The sequence below is a fragment of the Heteronotia binoei genome, chromosome 13 (assembly GCF_032191835.1).
Source record: "Heteronotia binoei isolate CCM8104 ecotype False Entrance Well chromosome 13, APGP_CSIRO_Hbin_v1, whole genome shotgun sequence".
Taxonomy (NCBI): Eukaryota; Metazoa; Chordata; class Lepidosauria; order Squamata; family Gekkonidae; genus Heteronotia; species Heteronotia binoei.
Window position 1 is genome coordinate 46,003,125 of NC_083235.1, and position 20,576 is coordinate 46,023,700.

The 20,576-nt window shown below is 43.3% G+C and overlaps 1 protein-coding gene across 1 annotated transcript in view; it reads left to right on the forward strand.

Annotated features, from left to right (window-relative positions):
* The window catches only part of STAT2 (signal transducer and activator of transcription 2), a 38,501-nt gene that overhangs the window by 1,546 nt on the left and 16,379 nt on the right, over positions 1 to 20,576 (forward strand). Inside the window, exons 2-14 of the mRNA XM_060252680.1 lie at positions 758 to 917; positions 2,323 to 2,421; positions 4,098 to 4,190; positions 6,500 to 6,578; positions 7,632 to 7,717; positions 7,927 to 8,075; positions 9,611 to 9,769; positions 9,861 to 9,953; positions 14,741 to 14,800; positions 15,586 to 15,606; positions 16,708 to 16,801; positions 18,850 to 18,912; positions 20,215 to 20,298. Of these exons, the coding sequence (XP_060108663.1) occupies positions 758 to 917; positions 2,323 to 2,421; positions 4,098 to 4,190; positions 6,500 to 6,578; positions 7,632 to 7,717; positions 7,927 to 8,075; positions 9,611 to 9,769; positions 9,861 to 9,953; positions 14,741 to 14,800; positions 15,586 to 15,606; positions 16,708 to 16,801; positions 18,850 to 18,912; positions 20,215 to 20,298 (1,240 nt within the window). The remainder of the gene's footprint in view (positions 1 to 757; positions 918 to 2,322; positions 2,422 to 4,097; positions 4,191 to 6,499; positions 6,579 to 7,631; positions 7,718 to 7,926; positions 8,076 to 9,610; positions 9,770 to 9,860; positions 9,954 to 14,740; positions 14,801 to 15,585; positions 15,607 to 16,707; positions 16,802 to 18,849; positions 18,913 to 20,214; positions 20,299 to 20,576) is intronic.

Genomic DNA, 20,576 nt, shown 5'->3' on the forward strand with positions numbered 1-20,576 from the left:
TATTAGGAAGGAGATTGAAAATAAAATGGCTGATATTATAATGCACCTGCACAGATCTATGGTGTAACCTCATTTGGAATACTGTGTACAGTTCTGGTCACTGTATCTCAAAAAGGACATTGCAGAGCTGGGAGAAATACAGAGAAGGGCAAAAAAGAAGATTAGGGGGTTGGAGCACCTTCCCTGTGAGGAAAGGCTGAAGACTCTGGGACTTTTCAGTTGAAAAAAGAGGTGACTAAATGAGAACATGATAGAGGTTTATAAAATTATGCACGGGATAGAGACAGTTGACAAAGAGAACTTTTTCTCCCTCTCCCAAAATACTAGAACTTGAGGGTATCCAGTGAACCTGATGGGCAGTAGGTTCAGGATGGACAAAAGGAAATACTTCTTTACTCAGAAACTGATAAAATGTGGAATTCGCTGCCAGAGGATGCAGGCCACAAGAATAAACAGTTTTAAAAGGGGATTAGGTACATTCATGGAGGATCGTCTATCAGATCTACTTTACATGGTGACTAAGGAGAACCTTCACAGAGGTTGCTAGCAGGCAATTTGTAAGTGTATCTCCGGCTGGCAGTCCTTGTGGCATGCCCAGACATGGCCTGAGGATTGTGTAGGCCCTTAGATGCTAGCTCCATACCTCATTATCTGACTCCTAGTGTTCCGTAGTGGGGATTGCTTTATCTGACCATATCCTTATTTCTGTATGTCCCTGCCAAAACTTCATTCTCTTCTTGCTTTCCATGCATCTCAGGAACCAGGTGGTACAATCTGACTGCTCACAGGCCTACTGGCTTTTTCAAACCATGCTGGCTCTTGTGGATGAGCAGCTTGGACGTCTTGCATGGCATGAAGAGAACAACTCGAACATGGTCATTAAACACAACCTACGCCGTTCAAAACTCAACCTACAGGTACAGAGACAGAAGTATTTGTGGCTGTGGGAGGAAGAGTGCAGTGCCAATAGAGTATTTTGGGACTGTCAGTTGATTAGAGCATATTTACATGCTGCGTTCTTACCAATTAATTACATTAAAATTTTGCATTTGACACGAATTTTCAGTACAGCTACTTTTCTAAATCATGCAGGGAAACCTAAGTGGACATGTAATTTATTTTTTAAAAAACAACCCTACTACTTGTTAAAAGCAAAATCCACCTTTAATATTCTGTCCCTGCTCTTATAGTGTTCTACACAAACCAAACTAACTTTGAAGGCTAAATGCATAGGCTTGGGCCCTAGCCTTTTTCTTCTGTTTCTGCTTTCTCTTCAGTTGCAAAGGCAGTGCTCCGTTGTGGAATGCGTTCCTCCAGAGTTAGGCACTTTCTGCTCATTGGAAGATGCTAAGCAGAAAGTTCCTAGTGCCAGACACTGTTATCTTTTGCTAAGCTTCATGCAGTGTGTGGCAAGTGAGAGGGCAGGATTGAATTGGGGAATATAGGGATGTCAAACTCATTTGTTATGAGGGACAGATCTGACACAAATGAGACCTTGTCGGGCTGGGCCTGATTTGGCCCCCGGGCCGCATGTTTGGCACCCTTGCAGTAACACGTTGTGAAGATTGTGGATGAACCAAGTTTTAATTTCTTCTTGCAAACAGATATGCTCAGTTTACATCCTGCTTGTCGCTTGCAAGCAGGGAGCCTGTAGTTCAACTATTAAATGGGATATGTCCAGTTATCATGATCACAGTTTTCTCTTGTACATTTACAGTTTTCTTGCAGTCTCGTCCCCTGTCCATCTGTCTTGACACTGATTCCAGTTTGGAAAAGGCTTATAGTAAAAAAATAAATAAGTTCCCATAAGAGATTTTTAAAAATCATGTATGGGATTTTTGAGTTGAAGTTTACTGCTTAGGGGTCTCTGTGTGTGCCTTTGGTGTCTACCTATGAACCTGCTAACCTTGCAGTCTTTTCTTGCAATCACTTATTGAATTCATACTACTGATTTCACAGGTGCAAAAAGCAGACAGTGCAGTCTGGCTGATGGGTCATTTAAAGGGTCATTTAATTAAGGGGATTTGGTTTTTGGACTGCAGCAGCCTGCCTTTGTGGCACAAAGAGCTATTGTGTGACTGCAAAGATATTTAGCGCTGGGCTGAGCTGTGATGGACTTCACCAGAGACCATCAAAATGGGCTGCTCAGGAGTTTGCCCTGCATGTAACAGAAAAAATATGAGCAATATAAGTTAGATAGTGACTGCAGTTTTATTTTGTTCTGCATGTTTGAAATTTTGATCTGGAAGCCACTTACAGCCCAGAGGAAATATTTGATTTAAGTAATTATTTTTTTTCATTCTGCTATGCTGTTATTTCCAGGCCAGGTATGAAGAGCATCCAGAGGACCTGGCCAGCCTAATTGATGGTTTGTTGAGAGAGGAGAGGGCTATTCTGTCAGCAGCTGTCGCTACCTCTCCGGTAGGGGAATTGTGATTGACATATTCCTGCTGAGCTTAGCCATCTGTTCCCCTCTGCACCTCATATCACAGTAATCCATGGCTCCTTCCCTGTAACACAGACAATATCTCTTGCTGAATGCCCCATATACTTTCCTTCTAGGCTGTGCAACTGTTCAGCATGTTGCTTATTTTGTCTTCCCTCACTGAATTCTTGTCCATTAATATTTTTTAAATTTGCATTCTGAACTTGATATTAAAGTGTTGATCAAATCTGGATTCCCCCCCTCCCCTCAAACTGAGTGTAATGGTAGGAGGAAGAAAGGTATAGGTAAGCAGAGGTGTATGGGAAGCGAAACAGGAGGACTGGGGGATTGCATATTCCTGCACAGCTCAGAAGCCATAAGTTGGGAACTTTATTGGAGATATTTTCAAACAGATTTTTGCAGCACCAAGGACTAAAAAGTTGCATTTATTTATTGAACGTAGCTGACATTTTCTGGTTTCTGTAGCAAACAGATCTTGCACATAAGATGCAGGAGAAAACAGACAGTGCTGGGCACCCGCCTCTCTGGACGTTACAGTATAACATTCCATGGTGCTCTCTCATCCCTAAAACTCAGGACCAGTGTCTTCTTTCTCATGCTTTTTACTTTGTTTTCCCTTTGTGGGTTTTCTGTTACCATAGTACTTTACCAGAGTACTTGTAGAGCAGTGGTTTTTGAACAACTGCAGAGAAACCTGGGATCCAGCAGTGATAAGATCCATAATGGCAGACATACCTCCTGTCTCTGAAAGATGGCTTGCCAATCGCTGCTAATCATCCTCTGCAATATGAAGCCACACATGAAGCTAGTGGGCATATTCAGGAATAGTGTAGTGGTTAAGCAAGTTTGGTAAGTGCATGAACTCTCATCTGGGAGAACCAGATTTGATTCCCCACTCATCTGCATGCAGCCAGCTGGATGATCTTTGGTCAGTTATAACTCTTTCAGAGCTGTTATCTTGAGAGCAGTTTCTGTCAGAGTTCTCTCAGTTCCACCTACTTCACAGGGTGTCTGTTGTGGGAAGGGGAAGGGATTGTAAGCCGCTCTGAGACTCCAAGGAAAGGGCAGGATATAAATCCAATTTCCTCCTCCTGTGAATAAGCCAGTGGGCTTTTGATCTGCACTCTGTGTAAACTAATTTTGAATCTTAGAACATACTCTAGAATTGTTGGTGATGTTCCATGGTAGTTGATATAAAAAGGATTCCCTGAAAGGAGAAGGTTTGATAACCACTGCTCTGAAAGGTGTCCTGAAATGCGTCTTTACTCAACACATAATTTAACTATGGAATTCATTGCCAGTGGAGATAGCGTTGGACGCAAGCATAGGTAGCTTTAAAAGAGAGTTAGATGGATTCATAGAGGACATCAATCGCTGCTAGCCATATTGACCTCCCTTGACAGAAGGCAGCAAATCTCTGAATCCCAGCTGAGAGTCAGCAGCAAGGGAGGACCTTGGCCTCTATGTCCTGTTTGGTTGTCCCTCCAGGGCAACAGGTTGAGCACTTTGTGAAACAGTTTGCTGGACTAGATGGACCAGTGGTTTGATCCAGCAGGATCTTTGTCCCATGTTTTTATATTCTTACTGTTTTGTTTAGAACAGAAATCTGGCCACCAGCAATAAGTAATGTACATATTACTTCCTTGTACAGACAAGATTGGAGCCCCCACCTGATGCAGCCTTGATCACTGGCCAGGAAAACAACATTGAGGAACGGCTAGCAGAGATGAAGAAGATAATTCAAGTAAGAGGTTGGATGCTTTAATGGAAGTTGGGTGGAGTCTCTTTCCTAATTGCAGCTGCATCTTCCAGTCCTGTACAAGTCTATGGAGTGGTGAAATTGACTAGACCAAGCAGGCAAGCAGTGTTTGGTTCAATCAATTTCCCTCTTTTAAGAAAAACTTGGTGGGGGGAGAGAAAATAAAATTCTGTTTACTTTTCTGGAAGGCTTCTTTAATTTTGTTTTAAAATCATCCACCATTACTAAGTTTTATCAGTGCCGCGTTCCCAGTGACATCATTGGAAGCATAATGGATCTTGGCTGCCTTTCTTGAGCTCTTTGCATTGATCCCTTATCATTCCTCAAACATTGCCTGGAGTTGCTGTGCAGCACAAGGCCTGTTGAGGTTTCTGCAATACAGCCACTGCTGCCATCACTCCCAGGTATGCCGCTCTATTTGACTGGAAGGGGGGGCAGCAATAGTGAGATGGCTGACTGTGAGGAAGAGCTATTCCATATTGGGCCTGACATGTACTGAACTTTGATTCTGATTGAGAAGGAAAAGGACTTATAACTGGAGGAGCTTGTTTTGAATTCCCCATTTCCAAATTTTCTGGCATTACTTTTATGTGTTGAGCAGAAGAGAGGAAGGAAGGAAGCACTTCAAAAACAAATGTATTATTTTGAAAACCATTTTCTTGAAATGCTGAGGCACTGCCTTCATGGCTTTGCCCTTTCTTTACCACATGACGTAGTGGACATGCTTCCATCTCTTACTGATTCTTTTTTTTTTAAAAATGAAGGAATGCTTTAGAAACTTCACTAGATACCAGGAGGAATTGTGTGTTACTCATCACTGGTGATGTCACAGATACTATCCAGTGAGAACTCAGCCCCAGGCATCTTTCGTTACCAATATTCTTTTCCATCCAAGCTGCACCATGCTGAAATAGGGCTTGCCAGGCCATTGCATCACACCTCTGGAGGTAGAAATGATATAATGGAACATGTCAACATCACTGCTGCGTAAAAATTCAGAAAATGCTATCAAGCGATACTCTGGAATTCCCCCACATTTGGAGGGAATTCCAAAGCATTGCCAGATGTGCTGATGTAAATTCCACCCTGTTCCCCCTCTCTGGATTTCCTCTAACAGCCTATGCAGGTGGGTAGGCTGAACTGCCAGGAAGCCACTGTGCTTTCCTGTGGTCTGGCAGAACATGTGCATTCCGTGTTTATGTGTGTCCTATGCACAATGATAAGAAGAACCCCGTAGCACAGAGTGGTAAAGCTGCAGTAATGCAGTCGGAGCCCTCTGCTCATGACCTGAGTTCGATTCCGGCAGAACCTGGGTTCAGGTAGCCAGCTCAGGTTGACTCAGCCTTCCATCCTTCCGAGGTTGGTAAAATGAGTACCCAGCTTGCTGGGGGGCAAGTGTAGATGACTGGGGAAAACAATGGTAAACCACCCTGTAAAAAGTCTGCTGTGAAAACATTGTGAAAGCAACGTCACCCCAGAGTTGAAAATGACTGGTGCTTGCACAGGGGATTACCTTTACCTTTTAATGCACAATGATAAGTCTGCAATTCTTGACAGTGCAGCCATCAACAGAGTTATACTGTTCTAATTCTGTTGAAGCTGGTGGGCTTAGAAAGATGTATGTCTGCTTAGGATGGCAGTGTGAGTCTCCTGAAAATTACTCTCTAGTCTAGACATAACCTAAATTTGTTTAGACTTCAGCTGCTAAACTATCCCAGCTCTATGGTGCAGTTTTCCAAATTGTGGCCTTGCCCACCCCTCTTGTTAGTTGACAGATTATCACAGGCGACCCTGCTTTTTGTGCATGCAACAATTCCTAGTTGTTAGGGTTTGTAGAATCTTTCGGGATCAAGTTCCGTGTTCTACTGGAGAAAGTTTTCCTTCCAGATGTTTCGTTCTCAGCTGGAAGGAAACATCTGGAAGGAAAACTTTCTCCAGTAGAACACGGCACTTGATCCCGAAAGATTCTACAAACCCTAATGATGTTACCAGCTGTGAAAACCTGAAATCTTTGATAATTCCTAGTTGGTTTTGGCAGCTTTCTGTTTCTATATCACTGTGCCCCCATTTTAGAAATGGGTAGCATCAAGCAAAAATAAGGTCCAGGGTACAGACAGACTGAGTATGGATTCTGGATGGCAGAAGGAAAAATGTGTCAGAATCAGAGGGTTAAAATGTGTCAGAATCAGAGGCTTGGGTTCAGCTTAATTCTTCTTGGGGGGAAGGGGGGAGGTGTGTCCAGGTAGGTACATTTGTTCTCCTTGACTGAACATGTTCTCTGGTCTGCTCCGCAGGGTCTAAAAAATTCCATAGAGCAGCTGGAGGATGTGCAGGGAATCTTTAACTTCCGGTTTTCTGCATTCAAGATACTTGGTGAGGATGGGATTATGGTGGGGTGGGGGACAGGAAGAAACATCAATATGGCTGGAGGAGGGGCCCTTCTCTCATAATGTTCCTGATGAGTTCAGATAGGGCACGCTTAACTGATTCCATTATATCTCTTTGCAAAGTCCTCAGTTCTTACCAATTCTTCCTAATTGTCTGATTTCCTGCATATGTGCCTAAAAGTGCTGAGGAATTGCTGCAATGTCATTGTTCCCCCAAACTTGGGGTTTTTAAACATTCCCTTTGCAAAATAAATCATATACATCCCTCCTTTAGAATTTGTAGTATTTATAAATATCTATAATTGCTTAGTTTAGAGGCTGTTATTTCATGGCTTTTACACAGATTATGTGGAGGGTAACCCAGTGCTGGCACTCAGACTCCTCTCCCAGCTCACCGAGTCCCACTTCTTCCCTCTTGGCTTTCGGTGGCAAAAGAGATGTGACCCACTGTTTGAATCCCAACTTCAATCTTAAGTGTAAGGGAAGAGCTGCTGCTTTGTTCGGTGACTGGCTTGGGGGATGTCCTGTTCTTTGTCTCCTCTAGTGCCAACTTTGGATAAGTGCCTCAGTCCACAGATCCTCATGCACAACAGCAGGCGCCGTGCCTGTAACTTTGGTGAGCAATTAGTCCTGGGATGAAGTGGCTTCAAAGATAGGTTCAGTTGAGCAGTAAGAACAGATATTAATTTACTTACTGGGAAATGCTGCTCCAGGTGGTTTTCAGAGAACTAGTCAGCCATAGTCCACCTGTTTGAAAATTTGGGAAGAATATCTAATCCTATGTCTAATCCCTATTAGTTCACACAAGCTAGCTTGATCTGTGGTAGAAAAAAAGCAATACCATTGCCCCAAAATACCAGCAGAAGCTCTGAGCACTCCAGGAAGCATTTTCTAATGAGAGGCATTTGGTTTTCTTCATTTCCCTTTTCTAGTTGTAGAGACATGTGAAATTGCCCTTAATAAATAGTGGGGCCTTCTGCTGGGTCCTCGGAGTGTGGGTGTAGTTTTCCTTTTAAAAGCAGGGTTTTTTTCCTTGCAGAAAGATCTACGCCTTCTGATCCTAGTCTCAGGAATAAATGGAATGAGCTGCAAGGCATGATAAATAATTTGGACAGTTGCCGCAAGGTAAACCTCACCCTTGGCTACAGAGAAAACCTGTCATGAGGTTGGCAAGAACCTTCTTGGAACCCTTTACTCAAAAATACATATGTCCTTCTTAATTACCTCACTAAAATGAATACCATTGAAGCCACTCCAGTGTTGTCTTGCTTCCTGCTCCTTGTCCTCAGCACAAGTAGAGCCAATCTCATCTGTGAACGGTCTCTTTCTTTCAGGATGTGCTGGCCCGAATCCAGGCACTGCTGGGCCGCTCGGACACTCTGAGGGACCTGTTGCTGTCGGAACTATCTATGTGGCAAGATCGCCAACGGCGGGCATGTATTGGGGATATTTGTGATACCAGTTTACGACAACTGGAGAAGTGGTAGGCATCATTCTTGCCTCACCCCACCCAAAACAGATCCAAGGAACAGTCAGGCCCTTAACATTCTAGAGAGGGTGGTCCTCAATTTGACTCAAGTGTTACACACTATACTGTTAGACTTCCTCAATATTGACACGTTGCATTTCAGTGCTGTTCAATCCCTTCATGATCTGGTGAATCACTTCCTTGGAGGGCCATCTTGCCTAATTTGAACCTCTGCAGAAGTTGTTCTCCTCATAACAAGGTCTCCACTCCCCCCCACCCCAAACAATATAATGGGTTGCTGTGGATCAGTCTTCCAAAAGGTGTGATGCAGGCTCTTACTCGCATGACCTTTTGGCTAGAATCTAAAATAGGGCTATTTAAGGAAACCTGTGAGGCAGCTTGAAAATTATAGGTGGAGACTTTGGCTTATTGGTTAAGCTTTAATTTCTTTTAATACAGGATTATTTTTGTATAGTTATTTATTGTTGCTACCTGCCTTGGACTCCTGACAACACCAAGTACATTAAATGCCCTACATAAATTAGTCCTTTAAATAAGGCCACACCACTTTCCATGAGCCAAAGGCTGGCCCAGAGCACAGCAGAAGGTTCTGGGAACTTCCGGTATGCTATGGGAAACTGCCTGAACAATTTAAGGCTCTTTTGATCCCAGAGTAGTTTCCTACAAAGGAAGCAACATCTCTGCATGACTGATTGTTCTTGCCTTCTCAGTTTAATCAAACTGTGCTGTGGTCAGGGTTGCGTAATCTCTGCATCCGGTGAAATTTGAGAAGTCCTGATGTAACAATCACTGGCCATGAGAGAAGGCTATGGTACCCCTGTGATATAGCAACACTATCAAAAAAAAGGGAATATGGATCCTCTCCCCTTTTGCACCTGAATACAGACTGGCCTGTTAATATACTTAAATTCATCTCCAGTCTCCTGTCATTTGCATAGGCCAGAGACACTTTACAGCTATTCTAGTATATTCCAGCACTAGTATATTCCCAGTGTGTGCCTGCACAGAAGACACCTCAATGAACGAAGTGCAACACTGTTCTCCTTAGCTGGTGGCATACTAGGTTTATGGGGGTGGGGGCAGGCTAATCTGTCTGTGTACGTCCAGGAGCTCAAGAAAAATGGGTAAACATAACAGAGTTGTGCTTCTGCACAGGCCTGTTCTCAAGGATCTTTCTGCTTGTGAATCATGCTCTGATCAGCAGCTTACACAGAACTGAGAGGGTGATTCTTAATTAAGGCATGCTTGAGAAGCCACACCAAAGAGTGAAGTGCGCCTCTCAATTTTAATTTAGAAAAAAAATTGTGGAACAGTGGTCTAGCTTTGATGTGAGCCAGCTTTGTGTCACTACAAAGGGGGAATGCCTATTGTAGTCTAGAAAGCCTCCAAAAGTATTAATGTCCTTGTGGCCTTCTCTCTCAGTCAGGTTTGATGAACGGAACTTCTGGGTTTGGTACACTGCTTGTGTCAGGCCTGTGCACCCCTTTTGGTGACCCTGCTATCCTTTGCTCTACTTTGTATATCATCAGGTACACAGAAAGTGCTGAGGACCTCCTCCATTTACTCTGGTTGCTACAGACCTTGGAGGAGCTGCATCAGAAGATGACTTATGAAGGAGACCCCCTGCCGCTACAGTTGCCTCAGTTAAAGCAGCGGCTGCAAGAGCAAATTTTCTGTCTTTTGAAAAGGTACTAAGGCCAAGCAAGATGTCTGTTTGGTGGAGGAGAAAAGTGCGGACTTACCATGGTGGCCGCTGACATCTTTCTGCTCTGCCCTCAGTGCTTTTGTGGTGGACGTTCAGCCTAAAATGCCATTTCCCAGTCGCCGGCCTCTGTTGCTGAAGACTGGCAGCAAGTTCTCTGTCCACGTCAGGTAAGAGAAACAGCCCCTCTCTTTCCCCTCTGGTTGCTTTCAGCTTCTTCAAAAACAACCCCAAGAGAGAAGAGATTTTAAAATGAGAGCTTTGTCAACAAAACATCTTTAAATGAGGCAAGAGGGAGATACTAGTATTAAAAATGTCAATGAATATTTTTCTGGATAATTATTTTTTGTGACCATGGTTGGGAATAAATGTGAATCAGGCTGAAACCAGACACGATGATTTTAAACAAGTTGGATCTGGAACACATGCAGCTCCAAAGTGTGGCAAACAATGCCCCGCTGGGGGCCATTTCAACTCAGGAACATAGTGGAAGGGGGCAAAAGCCCCTCCTCCCCCTGCATCACAGTCCCAAGCTGAATTGGGCCTCCTGCAGGAGTCTTAGCTTTAGACTGCTTCACTCACAAACATTCATCAATCACCACAGAACTGCATGTTTTACTTTATTCTTTCTTTGCACAAATGTGTTTTTAATCCAGTTTTGATCTACAGAGCTTCCTTTTTAACCTCACAACAATCCTATGAGGTATTTTAGGCTGAGAGATGAGGACTGGACTAGTGAGCTTCCTGTCTGGGTCTTCCAAGTCTAAGTCCAGTGTTCTTAGCATTTCACTATTTTGGTTCTTGGATAATGGCCCACCTATCTATGAAATATGAGTTCTATTGTGAGAGTTTTCTCCTCCCCCTCCCCCTGGCCTCTAATGTGTAATATGGCTTGTGCCCTGATATTTATCATGCTGAGCATTTCCACATTCTCACTAGAAGCTGTTACTTGCATGGTTCATCCAGAGTACTGGACTGGGTGGGGGAAGGAGAGTGGTCTCAGGGCTGCCATTTTAAAACCCTAGCCCTACAGTGTTCTCTTGACTATATCACTAAGAGGTGATTTATTTTTGTGAATGAGAGCTTACACTAGAACTCTGATCACCAATTCAATTATGATACTGTTCTATAAGAGGCAGAACTAGCTGAGAATGAGAAGCCATTCATTGACTGGACATAAGATGTGAACATGATATGTTTTAGAATGTCTGTTCTGTTGGGCTTCATATTGCACAAGTATGACCATTCTTGAGGAAATGGCTTGTTCTGAAAAAAAAAGTGGTGAATAACCTTTTAATAAATCCCCAGCACTGGAGCATTCCTGGGGGGGATTGTTGTCTGTGTGTATGGGGTGGGTGGGGGGGGAGATTTAATGCGGTGGAAAGAAGCAAAGCTGCCTGCTCATTTCTCGCTTGATGTTTTGTGAATTTGTCTTTGTTAACTAGCAAATACATTTTGCATACTTATAGCATAGATTCCTCACTACTGTTGAAAAATTCATCTTCCTCAACCTTGTGATCTTTGCGATTGGTAGACTAATAATGCCCCCTTCATATATGTAGCCAACCATGAGAATTGCTTGTGCATGATGCAGTTCTGTTGTGTGAATTACATGACCACGTGAGCAGAGCTGACCATGTGCATCAAAATGTTGGACAAGAACTGAGGAGACTCAAGTTCAAATCCTTGTTCTGCCATGAATCTCACAGAATGACCTTGGGCCAGTCATTCTCTTATAGCCCAATCTGCTTCGTAGGGTTGCTGTGAGGATGAAATGGAGAATCCTGAATGTTAGTCTGAGTTTGTTGGAGGAAGAGTGCAATGAAAATATAATAGGTTTTCATACAGTCTGCACCTCACTGGAATCATAACAGAAGTGATTGTCTCTCTGCAGACTGCACATATGAAAGATGGGGAGAGGGGAGGACAGTCTTAGAGTCTTTGTAACAAATTTCAGCTTTCTGGTTGATCTAAAAGCACATCATAATTTTGACACTCCAATGAATAAGGGGTAATAGAAATTTTTCCTCCATTAATTAATTCATTTGTGTGTGTGTATATGTGCGTGCGTATACAGGCACACAGAAGGTAACCGTGTTGGTTCAAGTCCAGTAGCACCTTAGAGGTCAACAAAATTTAAATGATATAACCCTTTAAGAGTCAAAGATCCCTTTGACTGATACAAGTTGGAATGGAGTCCTTATATCCCCGTTAGAAGGTGGGAGATGTGTTGCAAAGAAGGAACTCAGGATGCAAAGAGACAATGTACATTGTAGTCAGGCTGATTAGAACCAAGGAGAAATGCTTAGGGGCAAAAAATTAGCATCTGTAGTGAGATAACAATCCTGTATCCCTATTTGGCTCTGGAGTGTCCATTGTTCTGAATTTGTGAATGAACTAGAGTTCAGCAGTCTTGTGTTGTAATTTCCCCATGAAGTTTCTTTGTTTGAGAACTGCTGTTCTTAGGTCAGGAATGGAGTGTCCTGGAAGATTAAAATGTTCTTGAGTGTTGAGATTTTTAATGTTAGATTTATGTACATTGATTCTTTTGCATAGTGACTGACACGTTTGTCCAATGTAGAGAGTGGAAAGGCACTGCTGATATTTGATGGCATATATAATGTTGGCAGATGAATGAGTGAATTAACCTGAGATGGTATGGCTGGTGTTGTTAAGTCTAGTGATTGTGTTGTCAGAGTTGGCATCTTGGTTTGTTGCAGGTTCCAAAGTCTATGCCCAAGTCAGGAGTGGCCAAAATGTGGCTCGGGAGCCACATGTGGCTCTTTTATACGTATTTTGTGGTTCTCAAAGCCCCCACTGCCCTGTTGGCCAGCTTGGAGAAGGCATTTGTCTCTTTACATCACTTCTCCAAGCCAAGCCAACCAGTGTCTTGGAGAATGCATTTAAAGTTGCTTTGTTTCCACTTCTCCCTTCCCCATCTTCCTCCCTCCCTCCTTCAAACATCTGATGTTTATTCTTTGTGGCTCTTACATTAAGCTAGTTTGGCCACCCCAGTTTAGGCTTATCTTGTAGCAGGTTATCCCTTGATATCATTCTGGCTTTGTTGATCTATTTCCTTACTGTATCAGGTGGGTATTGTAATCCAGAAATGTGCGTTGAAGATCCTGCAGGTGAGACTCTCTGTTAGAGGGATTAGAATAGATGTGGCTGTAGTGCAAAACTATAGCCAATGGAATGTTCAGTGTTTTTAGGATAGTGACTGGAGATATGTAGATATAAGTACTCTGAGATCTTCATTCCAACTTGTATCTGATGAAGGGAGCATTGACTCTCAAAAGCTTTTTATTTCCAGATGACTGCTTCATCTACTTGAAGGTGTGGTTATCTTCATGACTGAAAACTAAAAAAGGGGGGGGGGGCTTAACACAAACTGAATTGAATTAAGAACCAAAAAGGTTAAGAAGATCTAAGTATATAGGCCCAGTAATTCTGTTAGTCAAGTTAAACTATTAAATATTAAGAGATACACAAAAATATACTTAGATTTATTACAAAGTGAATTAAAGAATAGATATTGCCCTGGTGATAGCCTCAGTTAAGAATCAGATCGTACAGTGACAACCAAAGATGACTGTTATTGACCATGATCATATGCATTTTGGCCCATTGGCCTTCCTCAGTGGTCAAACAAATAATATTACAGAATGGTTCTTGGCTTTACAGTGCAATGAACATTTCTTATAAACTGAACAAGATGATTTTTTACTATTATTATTCTCTGTGACCAATATTAGTCAGAGGCCTTATTCTTGATAGTTTGCTGCCATGGTCAGGTACACTTTCCTAGAGTAATGGTTCAATTGTGTACCTTTCTCACTTGGGAAGAAAAATTTGATACAGCCAGAAGTCAAAAGTGATGTAATAGTGGTTATCATCACCCACCTCAGGGTTACACTACATTACAGAGGAGAAGAGCCACAATACTGCAACCTGCCACTGTGCCTTGGAGCCACCCTGAGACAACTCTTCTCCCTCTTCTTTTTCTTCTTTCCCTTTTCTTCCTGGCTAGCTTAGCTTACCTTTTTGCATTCTCCCTCCAGCCAGTCCCCAGGGCTCCAGCCCTTTCCTCTTCCCAAGTATGCAGAGCCCCAACTCTCCACCTGGCTCTCATGCTAACTTCTGCCCTCTTTTCTGTTTCCTGTACCTTAGCTCCTATTCTCCATAGCCTCACCCTGGGTTTTAAACCACCTGGGCCCAAATAACCATTGCTCCCTTGCCCAGGCTCCTTGCCTTCTGAAGCTCCCTGTAGCAGACTGTCAAAGCTGCCCTGTTGCTGATGCTAACATGGCCACACTCTCCTGCCCTGCCAGGTGGGTCATTTTCAGGTAGTGTGTCACAATCTCTCGCTGTTCTTGTGAAGGGGCTGTGGCTCAGTGGCAGAGTGTCTGTTTTGCATGCAAAGGGTCCTGGGTTCAGTCCTAAGGTGCTGTTCTATCACTGTAACAGCAGCTGCTCCAATGGAACAGTTTGTCTATCAGCAGAGTAGGTGAGCAGAGTCTGGGACAGAGGTATTTGCTGCTCATGCTGTTCCTTCTGGTCCACTGGCCTGCAGGACCAGTTGGGGGGGCACATAAAGCTGTAATATGAGAGGTGTGGAAGTTGCCTTCCTCTAGCACAACTCTGCTTACATTGGTTAGGATTCAAATATCTCCAATTCAGAGGATTTGAAAGTAGGTGTTGTGAAGGACCTCAAGCTGAGACCCTAGAGAGCTTCTGCCAGGCAAATAAGATAATATTGACCCAGACAGACCAATGGTCTGCTAAGGCACCTCCATTTGTTTTTCAAATATAGGGCTTTTTTTTTTTAGCAGGAACGCTGTTCTGACTGGCTTGGCATCAGAGGGTGTGGCCTAATATGCAAATGAGTTCCTGCTGGGCTTTTTCTGCAAAGGAAGCCCTGTTAAAATAGATTGCATCTTACTGTGCTGCTCTTTAGGCTCCTGGTGAAGCTGATGGATCAAGACCACAAGATGGAAGTGAAGATTGAGATTGACAGGTATGTTTTCTAGTTGAACCCACCGACTCTGGTTGCTTCGTCCCTCCTCAGGGCCGGTGCAAGGGTTTTTGGTGAGCTGCCTACTAGCACACCCTGCCCCCTGAAACTTAAAAAACAGAGAGTTGTAGGAGAAATGAAGAAACTTGAAACTATTTATGATTTAAATTTATAGTTTTTTATTTTATTTTATTTTTTTTAATTATGAGACTAAGCAATAAAAATTTTGAGAATACTACTTTATCCTTTCAGCTGGAGGTGCCAGTGACAAGTCCTTGTGCATGCGAGAAAGAAGCTCTTCCACTGAGCTGTGGCTCTCACCCCATGGCTCTGTTAAAGTAGAGTAGGAAGGATGAGTAGCAGCATACAATTTCAACAGGAGCCAATTTTTAGAAACTGTAATTTGCTCTTCTTTAGTTTTTACATTTGGTTAATTTATCCCTGCTGGGCTCCAAGGAGCACACTGCACAGGCACCATCTGCTTTCACGTTTCCCAGGTCTATAACAGATCCAGGGAACGTGAAACCTGCCAGGCAGCATCTGCGCTTCACGGAGCCTGCTTTCCATTGGGGAAGGCAGGCTCCAGGGAATACACACGCTGTGCTTGGGGAGAGGGGGCACATGGCAGTGACCCCTAGGCCTGGTGGTGCCCTAGATGGCCACCTACTTTGCCTACTCCCACACACTGGCCATGTCCCTCCTACAAGTACAGGACAGGCAGCTGTAATAGTACAACTTAGGGGAGCCTAGAACATCAACTGATCTTTTCTTTTTTTAATTTCTTGCAGAGATTCTGCTAATTCGGTGGGGTAAGTAAGAGCTGAGGGGAGGCAACAAGGTGAAGGAAGACTGTCATTTTCTAATCTGGCGCAGGCATGGCATGAGATCCAGGGCCCCTCCAGTTTAGCAGATTAATGAGAGTGGCATAGACATTGGAAGTTGATTGTCCAGGGCAGGACTGATTATATCACAAGTTTATCTGCATAAAGGAAACTTTTGCCATTTGTGGCTTGCAGTTCCACTTATTCATAGCTGGACCACATGATGTAGTCCCCAGCCTGTTTTTACCTCCACTGTGCCATCATTGTAATCATTCCATTGTTGAGTTTTGCAGAAAATTTGGTTATTTGTTTCTAGAAGGCATCAGACCTTTATCTCCCAGTGTTCATGGATTTTGCCATAGCTCATGAGAACTCGCAGTCCCTACTTCCTCCCCTTTGTTCTGCCTGTGTGTCCCTCTTGCCACTCACACAGTGGTCCAGTTGCCCTGCAGCCTGTCCATTTGTTCCACTTCCTTTGCCCTCCTCAGTGTACCTGTTGAGTCATCGTTTTTCTTCGTAGCCATCCCAGTTGTTTTTTAAAAAATTACATATTTCCATTGTGGCAACATGTGATGTAAGGGGATTTTGCACACAAAAGGGCCACCCTTCACTCTGTACCCAATGAGGGGGCTACCCACCCTGCTATTTAGGTAATATGTTAGAAATGTATTGGTAGATGCATACATAACATTTCTCAATTGGAACATTTTGAGTTCTTGGCACTGGGAGATGATGGCCTACTTCCGAGGTTGATTTATTTATTTTATTGTGTTTATAACCCTAACCTTCGACCAAAATAAGCTACCCAGGGTAGCGTAGCAAAATTAGAATATTAAAATGCAGAATTATAAACCACACATCGCAAAACATTTAGCAGCAGCGTAAAATTACAAAATTATTTCCATTGTGGCAACATCAGCTCATTTATACCTGGCAGAACCAGCAATCGAACTAAACTCAAAAACCCCATCATATCAGCAATAAAAACACTACATAGCAATGTTAAAACCCTGAAGGCATGAGGGAGTTTTTTTTTTAAATCACAATCCAGAGTAGTTATGCAACACTCTTTTTTCCCCCCTCTTGAAGATTTCGAAGATTCAACATCTTGCCATCAAACACCAAAACCATGGTGAAGGACCGGCCCCAGATGGAAGGCCTCGTCTGTGACTTCAGTCACATTGTAGGTCTGGTGAGAGGGGTTTGGTGGCTGAAAGGAGGTCTGGGAAAGGTGTGGGCAGGGGTGGAATTCTCGCCGGAGCTCCTTTGCATATAAGACCACACACCCCTGATATAGCCAATCCTCCAAGAACTTACTAGGCTCTTTTTGGTAAGCTCTTGGAGGATTGGCTACATCAGGGTTGTGTGGCCTAATATGCAAAGGAGCTTCTAGAATTCTACCCCTGGGTATGGGTATATTGGAGGATGGGTGGGAAACGCTACTTAGCTTATAGAAGAGGGCCTGAAAACTAACACTTTACCACGCTCTAGTTTTGAGACAATCTGTTGTAAGGCCACATCTGAAACTTTGACTCCAAAGGAAAAAAAAAATCTGGCCTCTGGTGCTACCACCAAATTTTAATCAAACTATGGAAAAAGTTTTCCATCCTTTAGTTCATAAGAAAAAGTATGATTTTGAAGCTGAGAGAGGAGGTGGGGGAAGAGAGCTTGTCCACTGCATTATGAGGCTCTGCAGTTCCATATCTAGAGAGATGGAGATTGAGGACAGAACTCTAGGCAGAGTTTTGCAGTAGCCTCTTAAGATACACGAAGAGGGCCAGCAGTAAAAACTAAAGTACACATCTAATACTTTGAAAAGTCATTGTTCTAAATAAAGTTAAGAAGATTTATAAAAAGGAAGTGCTGAATGCTTATAAATCATCCCAGTGTTGTTGCACTCCCTGGCAGAACCCTGGAAGTCTTGAGGAGATGTTCTTTTACATCTGCATGGCTTTTCTTATGTCCTTCATTTATAAAAGATTAATGTTTTTAATACTAGCCAGGGTATTTTGTGCACAAGAGGGCCACCCTTCACTCTGTACCCAGTGATGGGGCTTCCCACCCTGCTATTTAGGTAATACGTTAAAAATGTATAGATAGAGGCATACAAAACATAAGAGCTAGAAGTTGGGTGCAGTAGAGGGGCTCACAGCATCTTGGAAGTCCCTGCCTGAACAGCATTTCCCTTTCTCTGGTGGCTATAGCAGTGTGTTCCGCTCTGTCCTTGGAGTTTGAATGCTGTTTATGAGCTGTGTACCTGTGACACCGTTAGTGCTGGGTTCTTTATTTATTGATTGATTTTGATTTCTATCCTGCCCTCCCTATAAGCAGGGTCAGGGCAGGTCACAACATACAAATACTAGCAAATATCAATCAGCTGTAAAACCTCTAAAAATAACCATTCTGAAATTCCCTAATAAACATGATGGCATTCCTTCCACAACCTTGTGGTGTCCTGGGCCTGTTTCCATCAGAGTGAATATTGGACCTGATTGATACGGATATCCAAAGAGGTAAATTTTGCGGCCATCAAGATCACAGGCAGCTTCAGCAGAAGGGGCCAAATTGGTTGGATGTCTGTTGCCTCAACCTGGCAGAATGGCTCCATTTTACAGGCCCTGCAGTTCTGTGCAGAACTGCGGGGCCCTAATCTCTATTGGGAGCTTGTTCTTCCAGGTTGGGGCCAGGTCAAGGCAAGATGTAAAAAAATAGTTGAGGCCAATTTACTTCTGGCCCTTAATTGGTTTTTCCTTGCTTTTGCCACGTGGAGAAGGAATTGGGTTGAAAAGGAGAGATCTTGGTGAATGGGTCTTGACTCCTGTGTTGCTTCTTTTGGAACAATTTGGTATGTTTCTCTTTTTCAGAGAGACCTCAATCATAATCACCTTTGCTTGAGCCTGTAAACTTTTATCTCAATGAAAGTGGTGCCTCTTATTTATACTGCTCTGCTCCCATGGGCCACTTGTGGTCTAGATCAGGGGTGGCCAATGGTAGCTCTCCAAATGTTTTTTTGCCTACAACTCCCATCAGCCCCAGCCAGCATGGCCAATGGCTGGGGCTGATGGGAGTTGTAGGCAAAAAACATCTGGAGAGCTACCGTTGGCCACCCCTGGTCTAGATTATGTATATTGAGAAGCAAGAGAATAGCTTTTCCTTTTGGAAAGGAATTAGATGTCATGGTCTGTTGTTGCTTCCAACTATCTGTGCTTCCTCACTCTGTTCTCTTGACAGATGCTAAAAGAGCAAAAATGTGGTGGCTCTGGTAAAGGCAAAGGTGGTAAAGGTGCCAGTGAGGTGAGTTTGCCTGCTGGGAAAGCAATGAGCCCTGAGCCCTTGGTTCTGTGTGTTGAATGAATACAGAGGGTTTGGGCCAATACTAGGGTAGGGTGAAGGGTTGTGTCCTGTGCTTGTTTTGAAAAACTTAGGATACTGCTCCTGTACAACTGGAACTGGTTTTAGATATTGTTGTTTTAAATTATTGTATGATTTAAATGCTGTTTAAAACTTATTATATATTGTATAATTTTATTGAAGTTGTTGTTAGCCGCCCTGAGCCTGCCTAGGCGGGGAGGGCGGGATATAAATAAAATTTATTATTATTATTATTATTACATATTACGTCCATCTTTTCAGTGCACTGGTATACTGGGGGGGAGGGGGGTAGCTGAAAGACCCAAATAGTAAGGAGGCTATAGGTATATCCTTGGCTCTCTGATCTAGACTTCAAAGCACAATAACTACTATGGGATTTTCAAGCATGGCTTATTATAGAGCTTTTGCATTTCCAGGTTATTTGGTTAGTTAGTTAGTTAGTTAGTTAGTTATTTATTCATTCATTCATTCATTCATTCATTCATTCATTCATTCATTTATTTATTTTATCCCGCCCTTCTCAACAAGTGGCTCAGGGCTAGCTCATGTAGCTAGCATAGCTTCTATCCTACATTTTATACTGTATAATCAGGAAAGTAACTTTCAGATTAATTGCATCATACATCTAATTCCCATGGCTGGCCCTCAATGTGCAAATCTCGTGTATCTTTCTACAAAGCTGAGGTAAACCCCAGCTTTGCACGGACATGTAAAAGGGAGGGGAGATTGCAGTTCGCACTCCACAGCCCTGCTGCCATATAGCTAGCAACATCTGCACTTCTGCAGATGTCAGAAAGAAACCCCAGCTGACATGTGAATATGATAAAAAATAAAAGGTAGTGATTGGGTGCAGGGGGAGGAATTGGCCAATTGGGTGGGCAGGGAGGAGAAGGAAAAGAAATGACTGGGTAGTCATGCCAGATGGGGGAGGGGACATTCATAATCAAGATGGGGAAAATGAGGAGTGTGGAGGATTTGAATTCCCATCCTCTGTGAGTCCTTGTAAATCCTGCTCTTGCTGCATGTAATCACAGCTGTATTTTAATTACATGTATAACCTGCCTTCTATCTATGGAACCTATGAGAGGTACATCAAGGAATCTTCCATTGAGATGCTGCTGAGATAGTTTCAGGAAGGTTGCTGTATGGTGTGCCTTCAGACCATGCCATGAGATAGTGGGCAACATCATTGGGTGTGACCCCCCCCCCTCTCCTTCATTGCAGGGATCATTGCCTGTTACAGAGGAGCTTCATATCTTCACGTTCACACTAGATTATTGCTACCAAGGTCTCAAGTGCCAACTTCAGGTATGAGGACCATTAATAGGAGTGAGGGCTATTGGAAGGGAGACAATGCTTTTGTCAGCTTGGTTGCTTGAAGATTGTGTGGCACACAGGCGATGCTGTTTCTAGCCAGGGGATACTGACATGCTTGATCCTTGCTAGAGAAGATGGTTTCTGATCACTTGTGAGGCACCAACCTCACTGATATGACAAGGCTGCTCTTCTGCTAGAGTTGCCACTTGCTTTCTACCATGTGATTAAGTTGAGTGCTCTCCTTGAAGCCACTTCATTTCCAGGGAAAG